The sequence below is a fragment of the Panthera leo genome, chromosome A1, assembly GCF_018350215.1.
Source record: "Panthera leo isolate Ple1 chromosome A1, P.leo_Ple1_pat1.1, whole genome shotgun sequence".
NCBI lineage: Eukaryota > Metazoa > Chordata > Mammalia > Carnivora > Felidae > Panthera > Panthera leo.
In genome coordinates, this window is record NC_056679.1 from 172,237,679 (window position 1) to 172,264,576 (window position 26,898).

Below are 26,898 nucleotides of genomic sequence, written 5' to 3' on the forward strand. Positions count from 1 at the left end.
ACATTCCGTGGCTACTTGACAACCACACACATGGCTGAAATTTCCAAACTGACATTTCCAATTGCAATAGCAATGACCCCAACCTTCTCTAACTATCTCTCATTCAAATGTAAATGAAGTCACCTTCTCACCAAAATGGGAGACCCAAAGTCCCAGCAGTTATTGTATCCATTGTCAGGTAACCACTTCTCTTCTAGTTCAGGGGCAAATCCACCTAGATACCATCTAACCTAACCATCAGACAAGTTTCATCACCAATACCAGCTCGCCCGATGTAATAGGAGAGAATAAGAAGGTAAAAAAAGGAAATTGGATACATGCATAAACAAGCAAGAAAATATGCACAGCCTTGCATCTTTTTTGCAACTGACCATGAGGCTACAGTTGATGTTTCTAACTTCCTTCTTCCACTAGGAAATCCCTATTTCCTTTGTGTTTGGCCAGCATCTTAGTTGGTTAGAATTCTTTACCTAGTGAAATAATTATAAATCTTTATTCCTGGGGGACCTAAGTGTATATACCTGGCACCCTCTACCTGGGATCAGATTGCTGTAGAGTCTCCAAGCTTTATCAGACAAGGAGGAGAAGTGCTTCTGCAGAAGGGGAAACTCAGTGGAGTTTGTAGGCTCTAGGAATTGTGATTCATTGAAATCTACCCCAATGTTTCCATTCAAATTCTCACCATTTCATCTTTTCCTATCAATGCTTAATCTTTACCTAAAAGATCTGATGTGGCTGTGAATTCAACTTACACTGGAATTCAGCCACCTGCAGTGTCTGATTCTTGGCTACCTTAGCCCTGTGGCTATAGGAGATGGGAGAGTGTCTTGTAGGATAGTCACAGAAGGTCCCAGTTCTGACTGTGACCTGACATAAAAGTTTAAAACTATGAGATTATCAAAGGAAATTTAGATTTTAACATTAGTGAATGGAAACTGGTAAATTTGTAGGAATTTTTGTTGGTTCCATTAGTTTCTTGCAATTGCTACTGGATTGCAACCAACAATTTAACAAATAAGGAAATTCTGACTTTTAAATTGTGAAGGCATGGTGCATTTTGTAGCTGAAATAAAAATGCTATCAATAAACATTTCTTAGTATATTGTAGAGGCTAGAGATAGAGATGACAATGAATAAGAAATCATCCCTGTCCTGAAAAAATGAATACTGTAAATAGAATACTGGTACAGAAATATTCTGAGTTAAAAATAGTTTATTTATTCTTCTTAAGTACATATTTTAAAATTGAACCCCACACTCTGCCATTTACTCTTTATTATTTAAACAATGCTTTGGTTAAAATTTGATCCCCTTGATTGTGTTAACAACACACTAGCTTTGGAATAAGCCACACAGTCATCGTTGTTGTCATGGGTATGTTCTTTATATAATGAGGAAATTTATGGGGAAGGATTTTTGATTAACACTGAAACAAAATCCATTCCCTTTGTGAGTGAAATTTGAGATACTAATCTTGTGCCCCGATTAAAGAAATTTGAGGAACGTAGACATCTTATCTTTTCTTCCAAATTCTCAAACTTTTTGTACTGAGTGTAATAGTTCAAAAGATTGTTTTACTTATGACCAATTAATAATAATTGATAACAGCTCTCTTAATTCTCTCCTTTCTGATGTCAATACCTTGACTCTCAAAGATTTGCCATGAAGGAAAGCTGGTTCTCTGACACGTGTCTACTTATTTCTATTAAAAAGTCAAAAAGATAATGTGAGCTGAAAATACAGTCCTACAGTCAGCTATAAGGACCAGTAAAACCTATATCTACTTACTAAATTTTGTCATGTAAATGTTCTTCTAACATGAGGGTATGCTCAGTTCTGCTCATCTACCATAGTGTCAAGTATGTATAAACCATAAATAAGCACACAAGATCTTTCCAGAAAATAAATTATCCGTGACAATTTGGAAAACAAACGTGTTGAATTGTGACACTCTTAAAAGTGCTAAAGCAAAATCTATAGTTTACTGTTTTTCCTTTGCCATCCCATTCTCATGGTTTTGTATAACAATAAATTTTGTATTAGAAAATAAAAAAAAAATAAAATAAAATAAAATAAAACTATGAGATTATCATTTTTCTTACTTAAGCAATTTAGCTTATGGATAGCTTATGTACAGATATATCATAGCTTACATAAACTATTCCCATATTATTTTTCAGCATTTCCAATACATTTTTAAATTTTTTTTAACATTTATTTATTTTTGAGAGACAGAGAGAGACAGAGCATGAGCGGGGGAGGGGCAGAGACAGAGGAGACACAGAATCCAAAGCAGGCTCCAGGCTCTGAGCAGAGAGCCTGACACAGAACTCGAACTCACGAACCGTGAGATCATGACCTGAGCCAAAGTCGGATGCTTAACCGACTGAGCCACCCAGGCGTCCCTCCAATAAATTTCTAACTCAGGCCCAACTAAAGGGACAAGAAAGTCTGGAAGGTACTAGTATTGTACCTGACTAGTATGACAATCAATTCTCTAGACCCTGGATATGCTAGGGCATCTGGAGTTCCTTATAGGTGTGTGCCTCCTTACCACTCCCACCCCTGCCCATCTTGGTCTAGCACAGCATCTCAGCACCTGAGGGCAAACCCATTTCTGGCAGTGCTGGGGGCAGGAGACAAGCCTTAGCCATGGAAGTGAGAGGACAGGAAGAGCCTTGTCTTACTGGCCCACAGTCTGCAGGGAGACCCCCGAAAGGCAGGGGATAGCTCATTTACATAATGAAAACTGGCAGAATTTAATGTGACATCTGCACAGATGCAATCTCCCTTTAAATAAAAGGCACCAATAAATGTTTATGGTCAAGAAGCTCACTGTATTTTAACATGAAGCCATTTGGCCATTATATTCAATTTAAACATCCTGAAATTGAGTTTTCCAGGTGATGTGTGATGCTTTTTTTCACAACTCACTGAGCCCATTTTCCCTCACCTTCTCAAGGGTTTAAAAGTGCAACATGTTTTAATGGAAATTACAAATTTACCAATGTACTCTGCCAGCCTCCTGTAAGTCGGCTCTAATCATTTCTTTGGTCTGAAAATTCTTCTCTGCTCATGCGTTTCTAACCTACAATCACTCCGAAGACCAGGATACAATTTAAAAGACTTGAGGTTCTACATTGGAATATGGAATTTATCATGTGGCTCCAGTTCAGTGTCAAGTTTTCCATGATTTTGCCCAGAAATCAGAGGCCGTCAGTACTCTCACCAAGTAGCCCTGTCATTCCTGTAACTCTCAGAGTTGGAACAAAATGCACCCAAAGTTTCTTCTAACCCACTAGGACTTCTAGAGGGACAGTTTAAAGTAGTTGCCTCTAAATGGCCATAATTGTGGCTTGTACAAACATTCAGTGAACAAAGCTCTTTTCTCCAGAAAGGTAGGTGCCAACTGTTTGCTTTCCTCAGGGCTGTTCCCTGAGCACAAGCAGCATGATAAAAAGCTCTCATCCTTGGCTAAGTCACTCAAAGTAAACCCCTCCTCTGGAAAGCAGGGCAGACACACGCCAATTAAAATTGTGCTGCGTGCAGACTTTGGGGCTAACTGATTGATAAGGAAGGCAGGACCACCAAAAGTCACTTTCATGGAAAGACTATTAAGTAAAAGCAGAGAGACTGCGGGTTCTAACTCTGCTTCTACCCTCTGCTAATTTAACTTAAAGTCATCAACTTAGTATTTTTAAGCTCTCGCCTTTTTGCTAGGTAAAATGATGTATCAAATCTTGCCCCCCACATTAGGAGTTTTTATAAGGCCACATCAATGTTGGCAGATCAACTCTAGGTGAGCTCAAAATATTAGATTACCTAGAAGCATATGTACTATTTAGTTATAAGCCACATTCACAGAGCTCTCAAAATCCCCAAGGGAGGCACACAGTTTGTCCATCTAGAGAAGACCATCTAGAGTCAAGCAGTGGTAGGGGTGTTGGTAGGGAGACAGAGGGGCTCCATCCAGAACTGGTTAATAAAGCATTTCACCAACTTCTGGCTCCACACTCTTATCAGTACCTGAGGATTATAACTCCCACCCTGGCTACCTTCCAGGACTACCCTGACGATCAAGATGAGAACAGAACAGTGGAGGGGAAAGTGCACGACTATCAATGTAAAGAGAAAGTAGTTATCAACAGCAAAAATCTTGGTTGCAAATAAAACATCATTATATTTCATCAGGATGACTTCAACCCCAGGAGCCAGGTCAGAGCCCAGAAGGGCAGAGAGAAAGCTGCACTAGGAGCCCACTACCTGATGGTGGTGCCTTGCAAACGGTCTATCTTCTTATTGAGCTCAGCAATGATGCTGTGGAGTTCCGTGATGCGTTCCTCGTACCGAAGCGTTGTTCGCTCCTGGACGTCCTCATGTTCTCTCATGAGGTGGGACTGTTCACACTGGGATCAAGAGAACAAGACAGAAGGGCCAATGAGTTGACACACCTATGGGTGAATGATTCCAAGTTTTATGGTCTCAAGCCACCACAGCCTCAACATTGAGCACACTCCAAATAAACATATGCCCAGTCATTGGCCAGAATCCCAAAAGCCACAACGCCAGCTAACTTTTATCATATCCTTTGCCTTTGTAGCATTCATTCTGTCTTTAAGAGGGAAAGTCCCTCCTCCATTGCTCGCAATCTCTGTGGCATTATCCAAGTCTCCTGCTTTCCACCCCCCTCCAAGAAGTGGGCAAGTGGCCTGAGCTGGATCCATCAGATACCTTCTTTTGGGAATGTTTGGTGAATAGACTTAAGATTGCGTGGAGTTGATTCACTCGACTGAGGGTCCTGAAAAGACTGTCCCTTAGTTCCTGAGACCCATACGCCTGAGCTGTCGTCCCACATTCCTTTATGGCTGTTTAGTTTCTATGTACCCTTTTAGCTGATGTTTGTTACGGTACGTTTCAGCTGCTTTTCAACCAAATAGTCCTAAGTGGTGTGACAATTATTTCTATCTGGCCAGTTATCTGCAGACTTAATTTTTTCCAATATCCTTTTCTACCAGACTATGAACTCTGGCAAAGCAAAGACTAGGTGATTCTGTAATTTAGCCCTAACACCTGGCATGTGGCTTGCTTCACTGTGGGTGATCTAGTAGCGTTATGGAATGAATAAATCGCAATATATCACACTGTCAAGGAGGCTGCTTTGCAGAAACAATGACAGAAGAAACTGAGGCGCTTCCCTTGCTCAGCATCTGATGGTGTAAGAGGCAGCAGATGCTATAAAAACATTTTTGAAGCTAGAGTTTAAATCCTAAGGAACCTGTTCATCTCTTTCCCTTCTCTAACCCCTCCTCAACACCCTAACAGTCACCGAGCATTTGATCTCATTTGCATAACAATAAAACACTCATCAATGATGGAATAAGGAATCTAGCTTCTGTCCCTGTCTACTGCGTTCAGCCCTGATTAATTTCCTGTCCAGCAGAGGAATTTTAATTTCATTTCAGCAAGGTTTTCCTAATGCCAAGAGCCATATGTACTTGCCAGCTTTGCACCTTCAGGGCTAGTGGCAGACGGAAAAGGGTAAGACTTCTCACCCACCACGTCCCACTGTCCTCCTCCCTCCCTAAATCTGTGGTTTCCCACGGTGTAACCCAGAAGCTACAGGGCAGGGACAAAAGCCTTCAAAGATAAGCAGAACACTACACCAAGCCCAACTCAATACTGAAACAGAAATACACAGCAAAGAAGTCTGATAAATTTGGTGGTATATATCCCGGCAGGGACCACACCTATGAACGACTTGATCAGTATTAATGTGGTAACTTCCTGGGGGCTGCTCAGAGCTCCAGGAGCAAGACTGAAGGCAAGGAGGTTGTGGAAGCTGTATCACAGATATTTTGTGCGACAGCTGCTTTCACAGAAATAGCGATGTGAATTTCTGTTCTTAGGGACAACCTGCAGCATCAAATAATGTCCACTCAAGGTCATACGCTCAGGAAATAAGTGGAAGGAGAGGCAAGAATGAAGGGTGAGTCTAAGTCCCATTTACAGGGAAGCCTTCCTAAACAGAACAAAACTGTAACAGGCCCCAAGTACTCTTTGCATGAAATTATGCTTTTCATCCATGATCCACCATATTTTACAAGGGACAACAGAAGTCCACAAAATGACAGGGTGTCAAAGACAGTATCTGTCAAAAAGTGAAAAAGGCTCACATTTCTCTGGAACATAGCCACAGCAGAATACTGTTTTTCTCCATCCCCACAAAGTATCTGTGAGTTTTTGTTATCAGTCTTTATTCCCACCTTCAAATTGTGTGTGTGTGCGTGCATGTGTGTGCACGTGTGTGTATGTGGTATGTACATGTGTCAGTGTAGCTGGCACTCTCATGAAGATCACCAGTTCTAGATCTTAAAATAATTACAAAATCATGCCCAGTTTGACCTGGATCTCATTTCCACCACGACTCTTCCTGCCATCTTGCTGGCTCCTCCTCTTTACTTTTCCATATTCAGCTCTGTAGGGCTACAAATCACTGTGAAAGGCTTCCCCTCACAAACTTAACAGCTCTCCCTTCCCACCAATTCCTCACTCACTCTTCCTCTTCCACAGTCTTCAGAGGTCAACAGCCCACTACCATCACCAAGGCAGACTAGAAACTGCCAAATTCACTTAAAAATGAAGGTGTGCAAATATTCATACAAGAAAAAGGCACACGATCAACTGATAACCACCAAGACAACTCTGGGCATCCCTGGTGACTGTTGTGAGCTACTTAACAGGCAAGATCCGGGTTGCTGGAAAAGCAGATGGCCAATGCCCAGATAATGAGAGCATGTTATCTGGGACTAAAGCATCTTCGCTCCTGCCTCTAACTGGGGAGTCTGCCTAGAGGGTATGAGTATGAACAAGAGACAACAGGAAGCCTGATGATTCAGACAGAATGGCACTTGTAGCTAAAAGGAGACAAAAGACTCAGAATGTATATTTGGAACTTACGGGTTCGTTTGGGAGTAGAAACAAGAATATATTGGAGAAAAAAAAATTCCTAGCTGAAGGCAAAGATATCTGGTTTACATTCCTATATTTTTTTCCATAAGTATGGTTTCCTAAAATAGTGGAAAGCCTCTGTAATTTAATTCTTCCTCTACAAATAATAGATATGTCTTGATTTCCTATAACATTTAAGATGGTGTGCTGGGTGCCACAGTGGGGGCCACTATGACACATACTTTGAAGCAAACTGTAGTCACAGCTTCCGGGTGGAATTCTGTGCTGGAGGACAAAAGTGGGGGTTGGGGGGAGGAAAGACGGTGGAAAGGTACTCTGGGGATTCTTTACACAGTGACAAGAGAACACTGGAAAATAATTATCCTCTTAGCCTCAAGGTGAATGAATGGCTGGAGAAGACATTGCCCAAGCCCCATCTGTACATGTCCTTGAGGTGTCACATTAAGCACACTTCACCCATTCTGTCCACACTCATTGTAACCAGACAAAGATATACTGAGGCACTCATCTCCAAGCTTAGTGAAAATCCCTTGAGCTTTTCCAAGCTGCGGTGCCTGCACCACAACTCCCATGAGAGCAACAGGGCAGGAGAAAACAAGTCGTGACCTGCAGGAGCCAACAGAACCCAACAAAACACCCTTGTTAAATAGTCCTCATAAAGCTGCACAAGACCAACCCCAGCAAGGGACACTTTGGTGCAGGAAAAGTAGAAGAGGAGTAGCGGCACCCAGGACAGACACAGCCATTCTGTGCACGATCATGCCTTCCTGCCCTGGCAAGCTCCTGCACGGGCAAGCCTGGTTTGTTCAAGTCATGCCGGATTTTATTATCACACTCCAGTATCGTTACTGACCCATGCCTCTCCCCACCCTCAGTTCTCATGATCTGTGAGAGCAATTTTTTTTTAGCCTGGGAGGGTGTGTGATTTCAGGCATTCTGTTTCACAGGGGCACAGGCGAGGTCAAGCTGCATATCATACCACCACAGAGGAATCACCCAGGGTCAGGTAGCCCAGTAAACCCTCAACTGAGAAGGTAATACAACAAGGACAACTAAGCAGGAAAAAGGAGCATTACCTCTATGATTATAATTTTTTGACTTTTAACTTACAAGTTTAAGTACTTTATACACATTAAAAAATGACAGATGTCCACTTTCTCCATAATCCATGAATAAAACCTTTTTTCAAATGGTGTTCATTTCTCTCCAGTATTTTCTTATGTATATGCGGCTCTGCCGGAGCCACCATGTGGGATGTGCATCCCATAAGCGCCAGCACCCCTGCAGCACCCAGCAGGGGCGCTCATCAAGACTCTGGTTCACCTCCACCCTTGCACGTGGTGGGATTATACTTCCCCTTTCCCATGAAGCCGGATATGGCCATGTGACTTGTTTCAGCCAATGAGGTCTCAGTGAATTGATACCATTTGCGCCTGGAAGCCTTTACCAGCTCCTTCAGAATTTGCTACATTCCCTTCCCAGGCCATGGCTGCTGGCAATGTTCCAGACGGTGGAAGCCCTTCAGCTTAGGAGGCTGGCTGAGGACAATGCCACACAGAGTTTTCTGCCAGCACTACTGAGCTCCTAGCAAGGAACCAGAAATACACCTTTCATATCTTAAGCCACTGCAAATCTGCGGTTATGTGTTATCACTGCATATTCTGATGATACAACCATTTTACAGATGAAAACAAATTAAATGTAAAGTTACTGATTTGTTATATCCCAGACAAGCAGAACCCTCTGAAAAATCTTTCTGATTCTTGTTCATGCCATCAAAGGGTTAAAGCGATTGTAGCCACAATCTTCTCCCCTCAACTCCCTCCCAGATCCCTGACCTGTGGGCTGGTCTCTGTACCATTTGCCTAAAGATCTCCAGGGGCACCAGAGTCGCCCTCCTTGGTCCCCTTCCCTGACCTGCCTCTGTTGAACTCCAAGAAACACCAAGTATTATGCCTTCCAATATCAGAGGAGAAGTAGAAAACCCAGACAATTCTCTCCTCAACCCCCTGGAGCACCAAAATAAAAAAGCAGACACACGGGGCTGTAAGACAGGACATTCTAGATCTCTCCAGTTCCCATAAAGCCAGCGTTAGCTGCCCAGGTCAGTTACTCAGTGATGACTTTCTTTTTTTTTTTTTTAAATGTTTATTTATTTTTGAGACAGAGAGAGACAGAGCATGAACGGGGGAGGGTCACAGAGAGAGAGGGAGACACAGAATCGGAAACAGGCTCCAGGCTCCGAGCTGTCAGCACAGAGCCTGACGCGGGGCTTGAACTCATGAACCATGAGACCTGAGCCGAAGTCGGACGCTTAACCGACCAAGCCACCCAGGCGCCCCAGCGATGACTTTCTTAACAGGGAGGAATGGCAGCTTCTTCCTGCAAAACTTCCAAGTGAGAAATTATTTTCTTCTCTTCATCATACACAAACATTCCATTTTTGTGGAATGTTCGACTGATTTCAGTCGAACAAAGTAAGAAATGGTCTCAAACAACATGCTGCCACTTTTTTCCTATGATCCCAGGGAATTGCATCCAGGGTTCTCCCTCCTCCCAGCCTGTATTCATCAGTTTTTGGACTGATCCTGCAATACAGCAGAGAAAGCAAGCCTGTGGTTGCAGCATCTTGCCTGCCATGAGTTTCTGGAGGTCAGAATCATTAGGATTGCTCCCACAACTACCAACTGTTGGTCTGAAAGGCAAGGAAAAAAAGACTGGGGTTGGATAGGATGAAATTGCATTTTTCCTGAATTTCATCCTGACACTTAACGTATACTCTGAGCATTTTCCCTAGGTATCAGCTCTCCTACTTGATGATGAAGCAAATTTAATATCTATATAAATACCTATGTCTAGCCACATATATTGGTGAAATTGCCTATATGCAAAAAATGTTTATTAAAAACAAGCAGTATCATTACAACCACCAAGAATAAAACCCTTTAGTCTCATGTCTGCTATTGGTGCAATCCAGGGATAAAGCCATGAGTCAGCCTTGAGACAGACTGGTCTGAGAACTTGAGCCCTTGTTGGAAAAACCCTGTGCAATGTGCTGATGCTAAGGAGCTTTATGGTTTTGTTAATGTTCTTCACTGGGTTTTATCTTACCCCCACAGAGGCCACTGATCTTTAATCATCACATTAGTCTCAGCTGTCAAACCTAAGAGCATTATGAACTCCATTCTTGAAAACTGCAATGCCATCATTCATCTGTTAACCCTCTCAACCATCCTGGGGAAGGGGGTCAGCACCACTCCCTTTTAAAATACCCAAAGAAGTAATGCTACTCTCTCAGGATCACAATGGATTGGTCTCAGTAATATTACTAAGGGTATTTTCATCTTCATTCTAAGGCCTGGCCCAGGTCCTCCCAAGGGGAAGGTGGGAGGAATAAGGCCAACTAAACAAAGAGGCCCAGCACAAATGGAAATGCCTTTGATGAGCAAAACAGCAAGAGCAATTTACCAAAGAAAAGTATAAAACCAGTAAGAAAGGAATAGAGAACATTCCTGACCCAGAGAATGCATGCCAACCACATCTGTAAGTATTTCACACAATGAGAAAAAGAGATAAGAAAGGACTCTCTCCATTACATTTAATGAAAACTATTTATGTTTTCTTCCTAAAAGCCAAGAGGCAGAAAATTCAGAAGACTTGCTTTCCAAAGACAGAGGGCTTAGAAATAGAAAGTGTTCTGAGGGCACCTGGGTGGGTCAGTCAGTTCAGCGTCTGACTCTTCATGTTGGCTCAGGTCACGATTTCATGGGTTCGTGAGATGGAGTCCCATGCTGGGCTTTATGCTGACAATGTGAAGCCTGCTTGGGATTCTCCTCTCTCTCTTGCTCTACACCTCCCCTGTTCTCTCTCTCTCTCAAAATAAATAAACATTTTAAAAAAATCTTTATGGAGTGCTTGGCTGGCTCAGTTGGGTAAGTGTCCAATTTTGGATTTCAGCTCAGGTCAAGATCCCATGGTTTGTGGGATCGAGCCCCATTTTAGGCTCCATGCTGTTAGCATGGATTCTCTCTCTCCCTCTCTCCCCTCCCCTGCTCACACACATGCATGCTCTTTCTTTCAAAAATAAACTCAAAAAAAAAAAAAACTTTAAACAAGAAAGTGTCTGTATTACTACTGACTGACTTCATTTCAAAGGGATTCAAAAGCTTGTTTGAAGTATCATTTTATAGCACTTAAAAATGCAGCAATTTAAAACGGTTGGTACTAAATAAATAGCAAATATGCTGAAAGCATCAAACTATTACTATATATGATCTTTGCCAGCTTCCCACAAGGCTGTTCCCTATGAGGCTATTTAATGTTGGTGCAAATGCATGCATGTGTCTATGCGCCTGTTTGATTGGGATGGAAGGGATGTTTAAACCAAATGGACCTGTGCATCATCCCCTCCTCGTGACTTCGAGATCCCCTCTGGATGCTAAGAGCAGCCTGGGCAGCTTAAGAGACATACAGGGATCAGTACAGCTGTGGATTCCCACAAAACCTGGCTTCAAATTCTAACTCTTGGTTACTTTCTAGCTACATAATCTCAGGCAAGATACTCAAATTCCCTAAACCTTAATTCCTTCATTCATAAAACAGCCATGTTATTAGTACCTGCACCATAGGTCACTATGAGAACTCCCTGAGATAAAGCATGCAGAATGCTTGGCACACGCCTGGCACAAATATAGCTCAAGAAGTATGGTGATTATCACTACTGGCATAAGCTAATAGTGGTGTTGTTAATCAAACCCCCCAGGAAGTTGTGATGAACAGCCTCCAAAATGCCCTTATGATCCCTGAATCTCCTTTGTGTGATACCCTCTTACTGAGCCTGCATGGGACCAGTGACTGGCTTTTAACTAATACAATGTGGCAAAGGTGATGGACATCACTCCCATTACATTATGTAAGACTGTCTTATCAGCAGACTTATTCTAGAATCTTTCTCTGCATGGATGGCTTTGAAAAAACAAACTGTCCTGAATCCTACAACCACAAAGAAATAAATTCTGCCAAGGACATGGGTGAGTGGACTCTTCTCCAGTTGAGGCTTCAGATGAGTATTCAGCTCTGGCCAACACCTTGATTACAAACACGCATGGAACCCAGTTAAGCCATACCTGAGCTTCTGATGCACAGAGCTGTGAGCTAATAAATGTGTGTTCTTTAAAGTCAGTTTTTGCGGTAACTTATTACACAACAATAGAAAATAAACACAGAAGTACTTTGCCTTCCCCATCACACTGATATAAGCTCCTTATTCTTAGAACTCTACTGGCAGGTTGACTTTATGACCACGTATAATAAACCTTTTTGTATTCATCTAGTTCCAGTGTCACCATCAATAGTGACTCAACAGATGTTGAAGCTCTTTTTGCAAATTACTAATGAATACAGCCACTGTTTGCATTTTAGTTTAATCATGGTTCCATAGTATTTAGAGAGCTGGTAAAACTTACTAAAGCCACAGAGCATAAATGTATGTATGAACTTGCTCTTCCACAATCTGGTCAAGCCTCAAACATCAATCACTCACCAAGGCATATAACAAAGGAAGCGTGGCACAGCCATTTCATTGTTCTTATTTTTTCTTGCATAAATCTTAACTTTATAAAAAATATGAGACTGGCAAGTCTGACCTTTTTTTCATGTTCTCTTTCTGGGTCCCAGTATCTGAACTGGGGAGACATCTCCATTGAAAGGAACAGAGAATAATTTTTAAGTATATTTAGTGTAAGAATGCAAACAGGATAGAGTCAATTAATGGCACTATGATATCATGAGCCACCAAAAACTCTTACATAAGATTATCTTAACCATAAGTACGTTAAAAGGGAGCTGACTCAATCCTTGATCTAGCAAAGAAAAAAGTTTTCCATTATCCTCTACCATCCTCTGCACAAGATGTTCCCTCTTTGTAGTCTTACATTTTAATAAATACCCTCCTGGTCATCTTTTAAAAATCCAAGGCTGTAGTACATGTCAGCTTCCAGTTAAGGGCTTTCATAACTTCTTTCCTCTTAAAAAAATAGTCACTGATAAGAACTAATAACAATAGTTGACTTTGGATGGTTGTAAATTAGAAAACATGGTCACTTAACACTATTTTATATTTTTCTTCAATACAAAAATAATCACTCTCTCAAAAAAACCCTTATGAAACAAACAAACATTAAAACATGTTTTAATTCACCAGGGCCCACTACTGAAACATTACAATGCTTTCTTTCCAATTTTTCCTATCATATTTTTATTACTTTTACTATCAGAAGGAAAATATTTTAAGTCTTCACCTAAGTACAAACTGACAATTTTGATCTGAATAACATCTTATATGAGGAAAGAACACTGGGGACCTTGTCTTAGCTCTGGTGCTAAGCTATTCACTTGACCTTCACTAAGCAAGTTAACCTCTCTGGGATGCCTGACAAATGTGGAAGTAAATGATCTCAAGTATAAAGGGTCTTTCCTCCGTACTCAAACCATCTATGATTATGAGACATGAGTTTTCAAAACTTTCCATAGGTCATCTAGACCAATGACTGGCAGCCTGGTTTTTAGATCTCTCTTGAATTCCCATGTGAAAACAGAGCACCTATGTAGCACAACTAAAGCTTAGAGGCAAGGTATCCTCTTGAGCAACAAAATACAAGTAAGTAAGGACAAATCCACACTATCCACAAGCCCGGAAGGGTGTCTGAGTGGGCAGAAGCAGAGGGAAGCAACAAGGTTGGTGAACTTGAGAACTGGAAAACCCCAAAATAATCAGTAAGTATACATAGGAAAGTGATGAGGGCCAACTAAAGAACAGTAGCTAACACTAGGAAGCTTTTGCCTGAGCCAAGAGTAAATAAAGAAGGGGTCCACACTAAGATCTGAAAGAACTAAAGCAGCTAGTCCTTGAGAACTTGCAAGACTGGTCCCAGGACTTGCTTCTAGGAGGAGAAACTGCTGACAGTGGGATCAGGATTGAACAGGATTGAACTGACTCAGGCAGTTGAGCACCTGACTCTTATTTAAGCTCAGGTCATGATCTCACGGTTCTCAGGATTGAGCTCTGCACTGGGCTCTGTGCTGACAGTGCAGAGCGTGCTTAGGATTCTCTCTCTCCCTCTCTGTCTCTCCCCTCTCTCAAAATAAATAATAAACTTCAAAAAAAAAAAAAAAAAAAAGGACTGAACAGAATGGGGTAACAGAGACAAAAGAAGGAATAGATCCAAATAGAAGTAGGTGAGGGGAAAAGAGCTAGGAAGTGTCAGAAAGCGGTCTGCCTTATTTTTGACAAAATGAAAACAACAGGAGACTAAGCCTTGTGAACTTATAAAGCCACCTTAAATCCTGCCTCCTAAAAGTTCAAGGAAACTAGTTTTCACATAAAAATAAAAAATGGAAAACTTCCATATAAAGTTATAAGAAGAAAGAAAAAAAGAGTAGAATAATATCCCTATATACCATGAAAGCATACCACAAAAATGGAACATCTCCCCCCACCCTCAAAAGCCCCAAACAATAGCCTACTATTTCAAAATAAGCCAAAAGACTTGAAGGAAATAAAATGACATAAGACATGAAAGAATGTAATTCAGAATTAGAAAAACTCAGTAACAGAACACAGATAAAAATCAGAGATAAATAAAAACGCATTTCAGGAATAAAGACTAAACTAGAAGGCACACAAGAGAGAATAAACACAACATATAATGTCCCAAAACAAATATTAGATGGACAACAGGAAAAAACAAGTACAAAGGGAGAGATAGGATATGGGTAGTGAGATACTGAAAACAGTAAAAAACGATCTAACATACAAATAATAAGCATCCTTGAAGAAAAAAATCAAAGAGAACAGAATATTCAACTCTATAAATTTTTAAAACTTCCCTGACATTAGAAGATTAAAAGAGATAATCAAAAGAATACACAGAAAATCTGATAATATCAAACCAGGATGACTAAAATTAAGAGTTAACTCCACCCAGAAACAAATAACCCAGTGAAGAAATGGGCAAAAGACATGAATAGACACTTCTCCAAAGAAGACATCCAGATGGCCAACTGACACATGAAAAAAATGCTCAACACCACTCATCATCAAGGAAATACAAATCAAAACCACAATGAGATAACACCTCACACCTGTCAAAATGGCTAACATTAACACCTCAAGCAACAACAGATGTTGGCAAGGATGAGGAGAAAGAGAAATCTCTTTTGCACTGTTGGTGGGAATGCAAACTGGTGCAGCCATTCTGGAAAACAGTATGGAAGTTCCTCAAAAAACTAAAAATATAACTACCCCATGACCCAGCAATTGCACTACTAGGTATTTATCCAAGGGATACAGGTATGCTGCTTCGAAGGGCACATGCATCCCCATGTTTATAGCAGCACTATCAACAATAGCCAAAGTATGGAAAGAGCCCCAATGTCCATCGATGGATGAATGGATAAAGAAGATGTGGTACTCAGCAATCAAAAAGAATGAAATCTTGCCATTTGCAACTACATGGATGGAACTGGAGGATATTATGTTAATCGAAGTTAGTCAGAGAAAGACAAATATCATATGACTTCACTCATATGAGGACTTTAAGATACAAAACAGATGAACATAAGGGGAGGGAAGCAAAAATAATATAAAAACAGGGAGGGGGACAAAACATAAGAGACTCTTAAATATGGAAAACAAACAGGGTTGCTGGAGGGGTTGTAGGAGGGAGGATGGGCTAAATGGGTAAGGGGCATTAAGGAATCTACTCTTAAAATCATTGTTATACTATATGCTAACTAACTTGGATGTAAATTAAAAAAAATAAACAAACATGGTTAAAAAAAAGTTACTCTAGTAGGGGTGCTTGTGGCTGGCTCAGTTGGTGGAGTGTACGACTCTTGATCTCAGAGTTGAGTTTCAGCCCCACACTGTGCATAGAAATTACCTAAAAATAAAATCTTTGAAAAAAAGTTACTCTAGTAAAATTACTGGACTTAAAAAAAATAAAGAAAAAATATGCCATGGATGTCTAGAGTAAGTGTCTTGTGAGGCAAAGAAAGCTGTATCATCAGACTTTGAGGGCAACGCTCTGTGTTGAATAAAAGAATAAGGAGACATAGTCAAGAAAAGATGGGCCAAGGGTTTTTTATCTCGCAGAAATGCCTTTCGAGTACAAAGGGCACACACGCACCATCATTAATGAGCAAGAGCTTGGTGAAGATTATTCCCCTGAGCCCTCCCTGAAGAATCTACTAGAAAATAAGCTTCAGGCAATAAACAAACAGAGGAACATTGACATAAGGACCACAGTAAACACGAAATATATATTTACTTGTCGAAGACCAAATGAGGACTAGAAGGGAAGAATATGAGTTGCAATGGCCATATGGTCAGGCAGGGTGGATAGAGGACAACTGCAAGTAACTGGAGGAGTGAAGAGAGCATAATGCAACCAAAAACAAACAAACAAAAAAAACAAATTAAATTCTTCTCAGGAACTACATTTGTCATAGTGGTAGTAATATTCTTTTTTTTTTTTAATTTATTTTTTAACGTTTACTTATTTTTGAGACCGAGAGAGACAGAGCATGAACAGGGGAGGGGCAGAGAGAGAGGGAGACACAGAATCTGAAACAGGCTCCAGGCTCTGAGTGGTCAGCACAGAGCCCGACGCGGGGCTCGAACTCACGGACCGCGAGATCATGACCTGAGCTGAAGTCGGACGCTTAACTGACTGAGCCACCCAGGCGCCCCTATTCTGAAACCATATATACTATGGAATGAAGCAAGTAAGTAATTACAGAATATTCTAATTCAATCATCCTCTGAAACCTTAAGAACCAGGATTCTTAGCGTGAAAAGAAGGAGATACAGATAAACATACAAGAAGCTAAAAAAAAAAGTGCCTTTGTAATCCGAATTTAAACTGCAGCTGTTAGTATGAACTCCTAAAGTATTTTATCTTAATATGTATATACATATGTAGATAAATAAATAAGGAATAAAGAATTCCCTGGCTGTGTCTAATAAAGGAAGCTTGAAAACAATGACTAATCAAGAAGCAGTAAACAACCTTTGCACCCAGACTGTGGTACTGAAGTATCATTTTCTGCAGAAAGAAACAAGAGCTACTTGGGGAATGGTCACTACCAGATTTGGGACAAAAAATGCACTAGATGAGTCTGGAGTAACTACCAGACTCATGTCAAAAGACTCAAAGCCAACATCAAGACATTCATACTGGCCAAAGATAATATGATTTGAGTTTCTGTAAGGAAAATAATTACAACAGAATAAAACCCAAATATGTTTAAATCTACAATTTCGTAATAATATTTTTAAAAATTCCCTGGGCAATTTCCAAGGATTATAGGTAATTGATGAACTTGAAAAATGTTAATGGAAAGATGAAGCATTCTGCTCTTCATTTGTTGAAACCATGGTTTCAACAAATCAAGGATAATGGGACATGTCATGACCTGAGCCAAAATCAAGAGTCAGATGCTTAACTGACTGAGCCACCCAGGCGCCCCTCTGTGTTTTATCTTAAAATAAAAAATACAAATGTTTTCTAAAAACTTTCCAGATCCCTTACCTGTGCCTTGGCCAATTTCTTTTCCAGAAGGTCTCGTTCCCGCTCTGTTTGCTGCAGACGTTTATTAAGCTCCACTATATCTCCCTTGAGTGATGCCAGGGCTGCCAAGTGGAGCTGTGGCAACAGAAAGAAAGGAGCACAAGGTTAGTTAGATCCTTCGGCAGAAACATTCCTTCCCTTCATTCCTTGTAATTAGTGTGATCATATTAAAAAAATGCATCATCTCCAATGGGTGCTATTAAATCAGGTGTCTTCCAGGCAAGCCAGGTTATATGGTCACCCTAAATGTAACAGGGAGAAGATTTATGTGTGGGCAGCAGGACCTAATTTTGGTGGTTAAATCAGGACAGAGAGCAACGCTTCTCATTCTCAGGGCTTTCACTGAGTTACTCAGTGAGAATGTGATTAAGAGCTGGTGTGGGGTCGCCTGATTCTCAACCTGAGCAGCAAAGAAAAGGGAGAACCAAATTAGCTTTTTACCTTTGGGAAATATGAAAGGTGAATAGGGCAGTTCAATCACCCATATTGCCGCATGTACAGACAGACCATGGGGCTGAATATTAAGAAAAACTGGGAGAGGTCTTTTTTTTCCCCCCAGGACCTCTTAAAGTGGTCCTTGCCAGCTCATCTTTCCTCATTGTCCCCCACACAGACTACACTGACTAGATGCTGCTTCTGGGCAAGTAGACCCTCTCGTAGGAGCAGAACTATAATGCTGATAAGGATGCTAGGAAAAGACAAACAAAGAACCCCTCCAGATCTCTGTCCCCAGCCAACATCCTCAGGTTAGCAGGAGCTACAAGTGATGTTCTTCAGCACAGTAGCAAAGGGGTACCACCCTGCACTTCTGGGATCTCAATCTGCTCAACATCCAAGCCCAAACACTGAGCTGCAGCTGCACCAACAGCTACCACATGTGCCTTTTGTGGCCTTCCAGGCCAATGGCTTAAACAGATCTGTTTAGGATCTGTTCAACACACTGATCCCAGAGCAACACCCTTCAACCTTCTTGGCCCTTTGAGTCACTACTTCTCATCGGTCTTCATCACCAGTTCCAGGGGGAGCTCAGACTGTTCCCCAGCTGAATTCTACACTATGTTTGGGTGAGTAGCTGCAGTCAGAACAAACCTTCCTTCCTTGCAGGTTTTTAGTAGCTTCTGCCAAGAGGGAGTTAAAGGAGTGAGCAAATAAACATGATCTTTAAAGATGGACGTGGCACAACAGTACACAGTTCAACTTTGAAGATTTTAATTTCAGGTTTAGAAAATGCTTTTCTGCAACTTCATGTTGGCTGATAGGTTTGTTGGGGGGCGAGGGGGAATATGGGACAAGGATGTACAGGGCAGAGTCTGGGCTATCAAAGCAGTTGTTTATGTTAGACTAGAACAGCGGTGAATGTGACTTTGCTTAATTGCATCAGGGCTGCAAACCAACAGATCAATAGCCGATTTGAAATTAGGAACGCTTGAAATTTAAAAAAGGAAATGTCAGGCAATCTGGTGGTATTTGCCTTCTCGTGTAGGGCTACGGCTGCCCAGAAAAAGGTCACTTTGGGTTTCAGATACAAGGTTTTATGTGATGAATTCTCAGCACAAATACCACAGTGTTCCCATTGTACAATCTTTTTGAGGCTGTTCTGCTTCCAGGATGGTGGAGAGGGACTCAAATTCACTCCCTTAGACAGCTGGGTTGCCCCCTCTGCCTCTGAACTGTCAATCTGAGAATTTTCTTTCAGCGTCAGACATTGTGGTCTGTTACACATTCTGTCGAGTCTTGGGAGAGGCTTTACCACTTCTCTGGAGAGAAGGATAAAATACTTGGGGAGCTGAAATGTTCTTTAAGAAATACAGGAGTGGAAACAAAGATCCCAACTATATAAGCCTAGACATGCCTCTTCTCTCCCACATCTCCCTCCTACTTCTGGGGGAAGGACAACCTGAAGGACTTGGGGGAGAATTAGGAGGGAAAAGTTGACAAAGGAAGCTCTACATTCCATACTAACTTCATAAACTGGGCCAGATGAGGAGACACACAGAGTAGTTATTTCCATCAAAGCACATGGCAGAGAGGGTCCAGGGGGTCATCCCTACTGGGGACAGTATCCAGCTTGGAGCAGATAACACCTTTGGGCCTATCAGCTCTCCAGATTGCCAGGAAGATCCATACGATGTGCATCTGGGCCAAGTCTCTTTGTTTTCCTGGATGGAAGATGCCTCTCTATGAAATGAGAGTAGACCAGTTGTTCTTCACCTTCTTTGGGTCACAAATTCCTTAAGAATCCATGCGGGTGACAGATTCTTCCCTTAGAGAAGAGTATAAATTTGGGGTTGATGCATGTATTTCACCTAATTATGGTGATAACACACTCTGGACTCTTTCCATAAACTCCAAATTAAGAAGCCACAGATGCCACATAAGTTTTGTAGACTCTCTCATGGGTCATAATCGTAGTTGTTTGGGGAAAGGGCCCTGGGTACTTGACATCTCCCATTCCACATTTGCCGGTGAGGACCTAAAACCCAGAGACTGACTTGCTTACTCAAAATCCTATGGATAACTCAACACTAGCACCAAGGCCACCAGTGTCCTTTCCCCGCTATATGATGTTGTATGTAATAGTAATTTTCAATTTTTTATGTGGATGAAAACTTTACTTAAAGTATTTCCCTCTGATCATAAAAGAAAAAAAAATGTAACAGAAAAATAAACATTCTAACATATTAGCTAGAATTAGAATTGTTTAATAAGAATTAGAATTAGTTAGAATTGTTTAATAAGATTTTTTTAAATTTATATGTATTATTTTTTAATTTTTTTAATGTTTATTTTGGAAAGAGAGAACACACACGAATGGATGAGGGATGGGCAGAGAGAGAGGGGGACAGAGGATCCAAACCCAGCTCCATGCTACAGCTGAGACCCTGATATGAGGCTCAAACTCACAAACCCCTGGATCATGACCTGAGCCAAAGTCAGTAGCTCAACCAAATGAGCCACCCAGGCACCCCAAGTGTTATTTTTAAAAGAGGCTTTTGTATTAAAGAAACAAAAGAGTTGTGGCTATATATTCTGCACATGATGGCTGTAGCATAAAAACTATGATGGGTTCTTTCTCTTCCTGGCTGCATCTTCTTTCCCCATCAGCCAGCTCTTCTGATAGAAGATAAAAATTAAAAACAACAACAAAGTACACATACACATACACATGTTCCTTAATGTTGCTGACAGTTACTCAACAGAAACTAACTACAGAGTGGGGGGCAGAGTGGATAAAACAGACATGTTGCTTAGAATCGGGCTGACGGCACCCCCTTACTGCCCGATGACTGCGCATGAGGTACGCTAAGTTGTCACTACAAGAAGACCCCCCATCAATAACTCAGTAATCAAAAGCTGGTTCGACCTCCCTTCTTTTTGGGTTTTGCTCCCCTTCATTCTGACAGACCTCCTGATATCCCCGCAAATTCAAAGGCTAGAGGGTTTGAGAGCAACACTACAAGTATTATGACACAACCTATGTCCTGCCATGGCAAGTATTAAAAAATAAGGAGCCGAGAGGTCTTTTTGGGTATATTTTTTTAAGTAGGCTTCACACCCGGCTCGAAGTCCAACATGGGGCTTCAACTCACCACCCTGAGTTCAAAAGCCAGATGTTTAACCAACTGAGCCACCCAGGTGCACCTATCTGGCTAATTTTTAAAAGGACTAACAGTGGGTTTTAATTCTAGAAAGATAAATTTAACAAAGTAACCCAAATTGTTATATATCTGTAATAGGAAAATTACACGTATACCATTTTTTGAGATCTCTTTACTTGTCTTCTGAGTTTGGAAATGCCCTCTACCTTGACTCAGAGCTTCAGACATATGACCCATAAAGTACCATTAAAAGATGTTTCACTAACCAAAGAGAAAAAAACATACATAATGTTCAGAGTCTGTGCTAGTGTCCTCCCCAATTCATTCTTCTCTTCATACTCAGGAACGAGACCCTAATTTTGGGCTGGTCATATTGTCATTCAGCTAAAACATCCCAGTTGCCAGCCTCCCTTGCAGGTGGAGCTAGGAGTAGCCGTATGACGAAGTTCTGACCAATGAGACATAAGCAAAAATTATGTGGGAGTTCTGAGAAAATCTTTCTGAGAGAAGTCATACCCTTTTTTTCTTCCCCTATCCTTGCTGCTTGGGGTACATGAATGTGGTAGATGGAGCCCCAGCAGCCATCCTCCTCCTTAAAGATGAGGTCTATACTCCAGAGAGCCAAAATTTGCTCCTACCACCTTTGGACTGTTGACTCCAGACTTCCGTTGTATAGACCACTACTATGCTGAAGTATTCTAGCAAATGAAGTCGATCTAATCCTAATTTATAAAGAACCAGAGAAGCCTGGATTCCAATCTCATTTATGCCACTTGTAGGTGGACTACCTTTAGATAGTTTATTTAATCGCTTTGTTATAAGGTTGCCACAGAGACAAATGAGACAGCATCCGTAAAATAACTCGCACAGTGGTGCCTGGGTGGCTCAGTTGGTTGAGCGTCTAGCTCTTGATTTTGGCTGAGGTCATGGTCTCACAGTTACTGAGATTGAGCCCTGTGTCGAGCTCTGTGCTAACAGCATGGAGCCTGTTTGGCATTCTCTCTCTCTCTCTCTCTCTCTCTCTCTCACTCTCTCTCTCCCTCTTTCTCAGCCCCTCCTCTGCTCTCACACACACTCTCTCTCTCAAAATAAATAAATAACTTAAAAAAAAAAAAAAACCTCACACGTTGTGTCTGGAACCAGGTAAGCTTTCAACAAAGGCCCATTTCCCCTTTCCCAGCCAAGTTTTAAGTCAACAAGTTTCAAGTCAACAAGCCTCCCAGACTAAGCCCCATCAAATGTAGTGGGTAGGACACTCAGATGAGTGAGTAAGCCGGTCCTGTCATGGAGCAGCTTACTTCCTTGTGGGTATCAGCATAGGATTGAGAGACCATAGCTGCTTTGTCTGATTCTGCTGAAGTCCTAAGGTTTATCTTAAGGAACTGACTGCCAAGGCTCTTAAATCTCTGTGAAAATTTTACCCGAGGCCTAAGCAAGGTGGGGATGGGACCTTGACACTTTCTAAACAAATGTGGGTCTAGTGCTTGAAGGATATAAATCCATACTTACTTCATCGTTCTGGAGATATGAGGCACTAAGTCCCCAGGCTGCTTTGAGACCTGCCTCACATTCATTTTATACAGTGTGTGTCCAAATGAGACTAAACCACCTGGAAATTTGACTGCAAGATAACTGTCAAAATGGCTGTTATTTTTGGATGAAACATTACTTCGCTAATATTTCATCATTCAACTAGCTCTAAGAACAGGCTTGCTTAGCCTAGGACAGACGCCAGAGGCCCGGGTGACAAGCCAGCAGTGCCTTTGTGACAGTTCCTCCTGGGCTACATGGATAGATGCTTCTCCTGTTACATATTAGCTGTGTGACAAAAGGCTTCTTCACACTTCTTAAAATGCCCTTTTAAGCCAGCAGCCCAGTGACTCAAAGGAGTCTCCAGAAGCATCGCTGTGTATTTACCATTGTAAGGTGCTTCTCCACCTTGCTACTACTGGCAACAGCAACAAGCATGTCCCCACACTATCCAGTTTGCACAGCACTCTCCCCTGCATCAGCCCACTGGATCTTCGCCATCACACTCGAGCTCTGTGGCCTGCAAGGAAGCCAGGGTTTCCCGTTTGCTGAGGGACAAGTACTTTTCCCAAAGTCACAGTTGGTGAAGGACATCCAGGACCTGAATCTAGGCTGCCAAATTCTACACCCGCCATTTTAACCCATCTTTCTGGGACTCTGGTTTACCCTTTAACAACACTGTCTTCAAAGGGGCCAAAGTCTTCCATAGCCACACCTGAGACAGAGGAATGAATTCATTCCAGAATCTCCATCCAGACACAGGCACCATGGAGCACTAATGGTGTGATGGCAGAGGCGGCCTTCTCTGCATTGGTGGGAGGTAAGCTCATCCAGGGCAAACTGTGCCTGTTCTTTCTTTCTTACTTGCTCTGGTGCTACCTGAGGTGTTCTAGAAGTCATTCCCTGCCAAGGTACCTCTATTTCCTTTCTGCTACGTGATGGTGGGAATTACCATTCTGTCCTAATTGAGCCACCTGCCTTCGAAATACAAGGTATACCCCATTTTTGCTTAGGTTTGAGTGATGACGACAGGTAGCGCCAACTTCTTTCACCTAGTGAACTGTTTTCTTTGCTAAAGAGGAAGAAACCAGCACAACTCAACATTACTGAATGTACACGCTCTTGACAGGTTCTGCTGTTTTCTACACATTACCCAACTGAATCAGCTGCAGAGCCCTGCAGAAGAAAGGGCAGTGTCAAAACCCCAATGCCAATCTTTAGGCGTACTTTGAGAATTCTATCTTGGGAACTGCCGCTTGGGCTAAGTGCATTTCATGCAGTATCTCATTTAATCCTTGCCACAATGCTGGGAAACAGGTATTGTTACCTCTTGACAAATGAGGAAACGCAGGCATGGAGTGGGGCAGAAAATCAGTCAGGGGCAGAAAACCGATAAAAAGTGGAACAGAGGCTAATGCAAAGGCACTCTGTGCTCTAATCTCTGCCATGGGCCTCGCTGGCACTTCTAAATCATTACGTCACTGTTCAACCTTGCTCGTGGGATGCGTATGCTTGTGCCTGTATGTGTGCATGTATGTGGGTGGGTGGATGTGAGGTCAGAGGCCAAATGCATGCATTGGCAGGGGCAGGATCTCCGTGGATGGGAGAAGCACGGGGAGGTGGCAGGGCAAGCCCTTGAGCAGCAGTGATGACATTTGGGGCTGGTGGTCCGCTGAATTCCATGTGAATTTGGGGGAATCACTTAACTTCCTCTGCTTTTACACTCCTCTGAGAAGGGCTTGTACCAGATGGTCTCTAAGATTCTTCTGGGTTTACACCTATACGCGTGTGTTCCTGGCACGTTCCACCTGACCAGACCTCATGCTGAGTTCTGCACTTGGGGCTTTGCGTACTTTATTTGCCCACTAGTCCAGAAAGAATCTGCTGAAGCTCACCATATAAGGAAGCTTCACTATACATAGAATTGATCAGCAAAGATCGTTCTCGTAGAAACTGAAAGAGCACGCAGAATCACACGCAATCTTCCTGCTGGCGAGGGAAATCGAGAATATCTAGTCTAATTCCCTCACTGTAAAGAAATGAAACAGACCCAGAGAAACAAGGCTCATCAAATCCACATTTCCTCTTTCCCACTCTCCCATATGGCAATCCAGGAGCTCCCGGGTAGTGAATAAGTGTGTGTATCCCAGCCCTGTCCTTGGAAATAGCAGGAGACATCTGCACACGAAAAAGCAGCCTCACTCAGCTTCCACTCCAAGACTCCCCACATCCCGGGTGCTCTAATTCAGATACACAAAGAACAAATTCCCTGGCAAAAGGGTAATGTTGCCTCCCAGATGGACACAATCAGGCCTGTTCAGTGGCTTCCAGGACTAGAACATTCCGATTTATTGCTAGAACTCCAGCTAGGAGTGCCTGCTGTGTATTAACTTCAAAAAAGGTTGCTCGTGGCCTTAAAATTCAAAACTCATTAAATATCATCTACGATTTTGCTCACTGCATGCAAATCACTTTTTGCTGCCCTCCATCCACTCAGAAAGCATCAGCTTTTTGTCCTTCATTTTTACCTGATACTTCCACCGAGATCAGTGGCCCAAGTTACTTTTTAAACCTCCATTGAAATTCAGTTGTTGAAAACAGCATTTAAGTCTTCTTCAACATGGTAACACGAGAGTATCATTCATAGAAGAAAAACTGTCCCCATCCAAGGGTGCTTGACATAGGTGATGGCACCAAATCACAAAGCAGGGCCCAGGTACTAACCGTGAAGGTGGCCACACCTAAAGCCACTCTTTCTTTGTCTCAAATAAATGGTCAGGGAGGTGGCTCTCAAAAAGGGGAGCTGTCCAAGATTGGGCATCCCAGCTTTGAAGCAATCCTCCGTCCTACCCATCCATGAACATATGCTTCTGTAAAAATACATCACATGACTAACAAGTGGGTACTTACTATGTGCTAGGTGCTACACTAAGCATGTAACATGCACTTTCTCAATCATTCTTCACATTGCCTTATGAGTATGCTTCGTTGTTAGCCCCAATCTAAGGAGGTCAGAAATTGAGGCTTACAAATTCAGCACCTTGTCAAACGAGGAAGTGGCAGGGCTAGCATGAAAGCTCAAGTCTGTCTAATCCCGGAGCCCGGCTCATAACTGCCATGCCTCCTGATTTGCAAGAGACTACCCTAGCCCTTCTGAGATCCTCCCAGACACCCATGAAACTGTTGAGAAGATAAGGTCTCGACAGAGGGTTCTTTTTATAAGAAGGGAAAGCAGAATTGCAAAATTAGCACGGGCAAAAGGACATCAATTCTTTAAAACTTCCAACACTGAGAAATAGAAGACCATTCAGCTGATATCACACGCAGGTAGTTATCAGAGAGAAATTAATCTCCAGCTATTTCCACACCCTACAAGGTAAAGAGGAAAATACTGCAGCGTAGGTGAAAAGCTAAATAAACAGAACATAGGAGAAAAGGTTACTTTAACTGATCTTCAAAAATAAAAAAAAAATTGAGCTCTCTCCTTGTAACTTCATTATTGCGGTATGTGCAGTTAACTGTTCCTCACCGTGTATTCTCATGACTTTGAGGATCCAGAGATTCCTGGCCAAGAAACAAAAGCAGAACCTGAACTCCACCCCCACCCCAGCCATCCCCTTGTGGATCTGGATGAAAACTGGTGATAAAATCAGGTACAGCTCCAGAAGGAGGCACTGGAGAAAAACCAAGCTGGGTCTACAAGTAATCACAATGAGATGGCATACCTATTTATGCCCTATCAAGGTCATGTGAGATGGTGCATATGTTCATGCTTTATCAAGCTCACACTTGATGGCGCCCATATTCATGCTCTATCAAGCTCATTTGCTCATACCTATCACTCTGTAAGTATCACTACCACCTGGGCAATTGACATTTTTGCTGGAAAAATGATTTTTCTGTTCCTGGAAAAATGATTTTTCTGTTCCTGTACTTCCGCACTGGTGGGTTCGTTCAGTAATAGGTGAAAACTTTTGTTTGGAAAAAAAAATGATAAATTAAAAACAAATCTGTTAAGTTTACTAAATTAAAAAAAATCTTAATAGATTTTTAAAATTTACTATACAAGTATTATAGTACAATAGTTGCCAGTAAGTTGCTTACTACTTTCTGTTAACAAATTCTTACTGTTTGTAGTGTTATTTTATTTTCATGGAAAACCAAAATTA

The 26,898-nt window shown here is 41.8% G+C and overlaps 1 protein-coding gene across 1 annotated transcript in view; it reads right to left on the reverse strand.

The window, feature by feature from the left end:
• The window catches only part of MCC (MCC regulator of WNT signaling pathway), a 275,749-nt gene that overhangs the window by 97,946 nt on the left and 150,905 nt on the right, over nt 1-26,898 (reverse strand). The window contains exons 2-3 of the mRNA XM_042945311.1: nt 17,562-17,675; nt 4,264-4,406 (exon numbers count right to left, since the gene is read on the reverse strand). Of these exons, the coding sequence (XP_042801245.1) occupies nt 4,264-4,406; nt 17,562-17,675 (257 nt within the window). The remainder of the gene's footprint in view (nt 1-4,263; nt 4,407-17,561; nt 17,676-26,898) is intronic.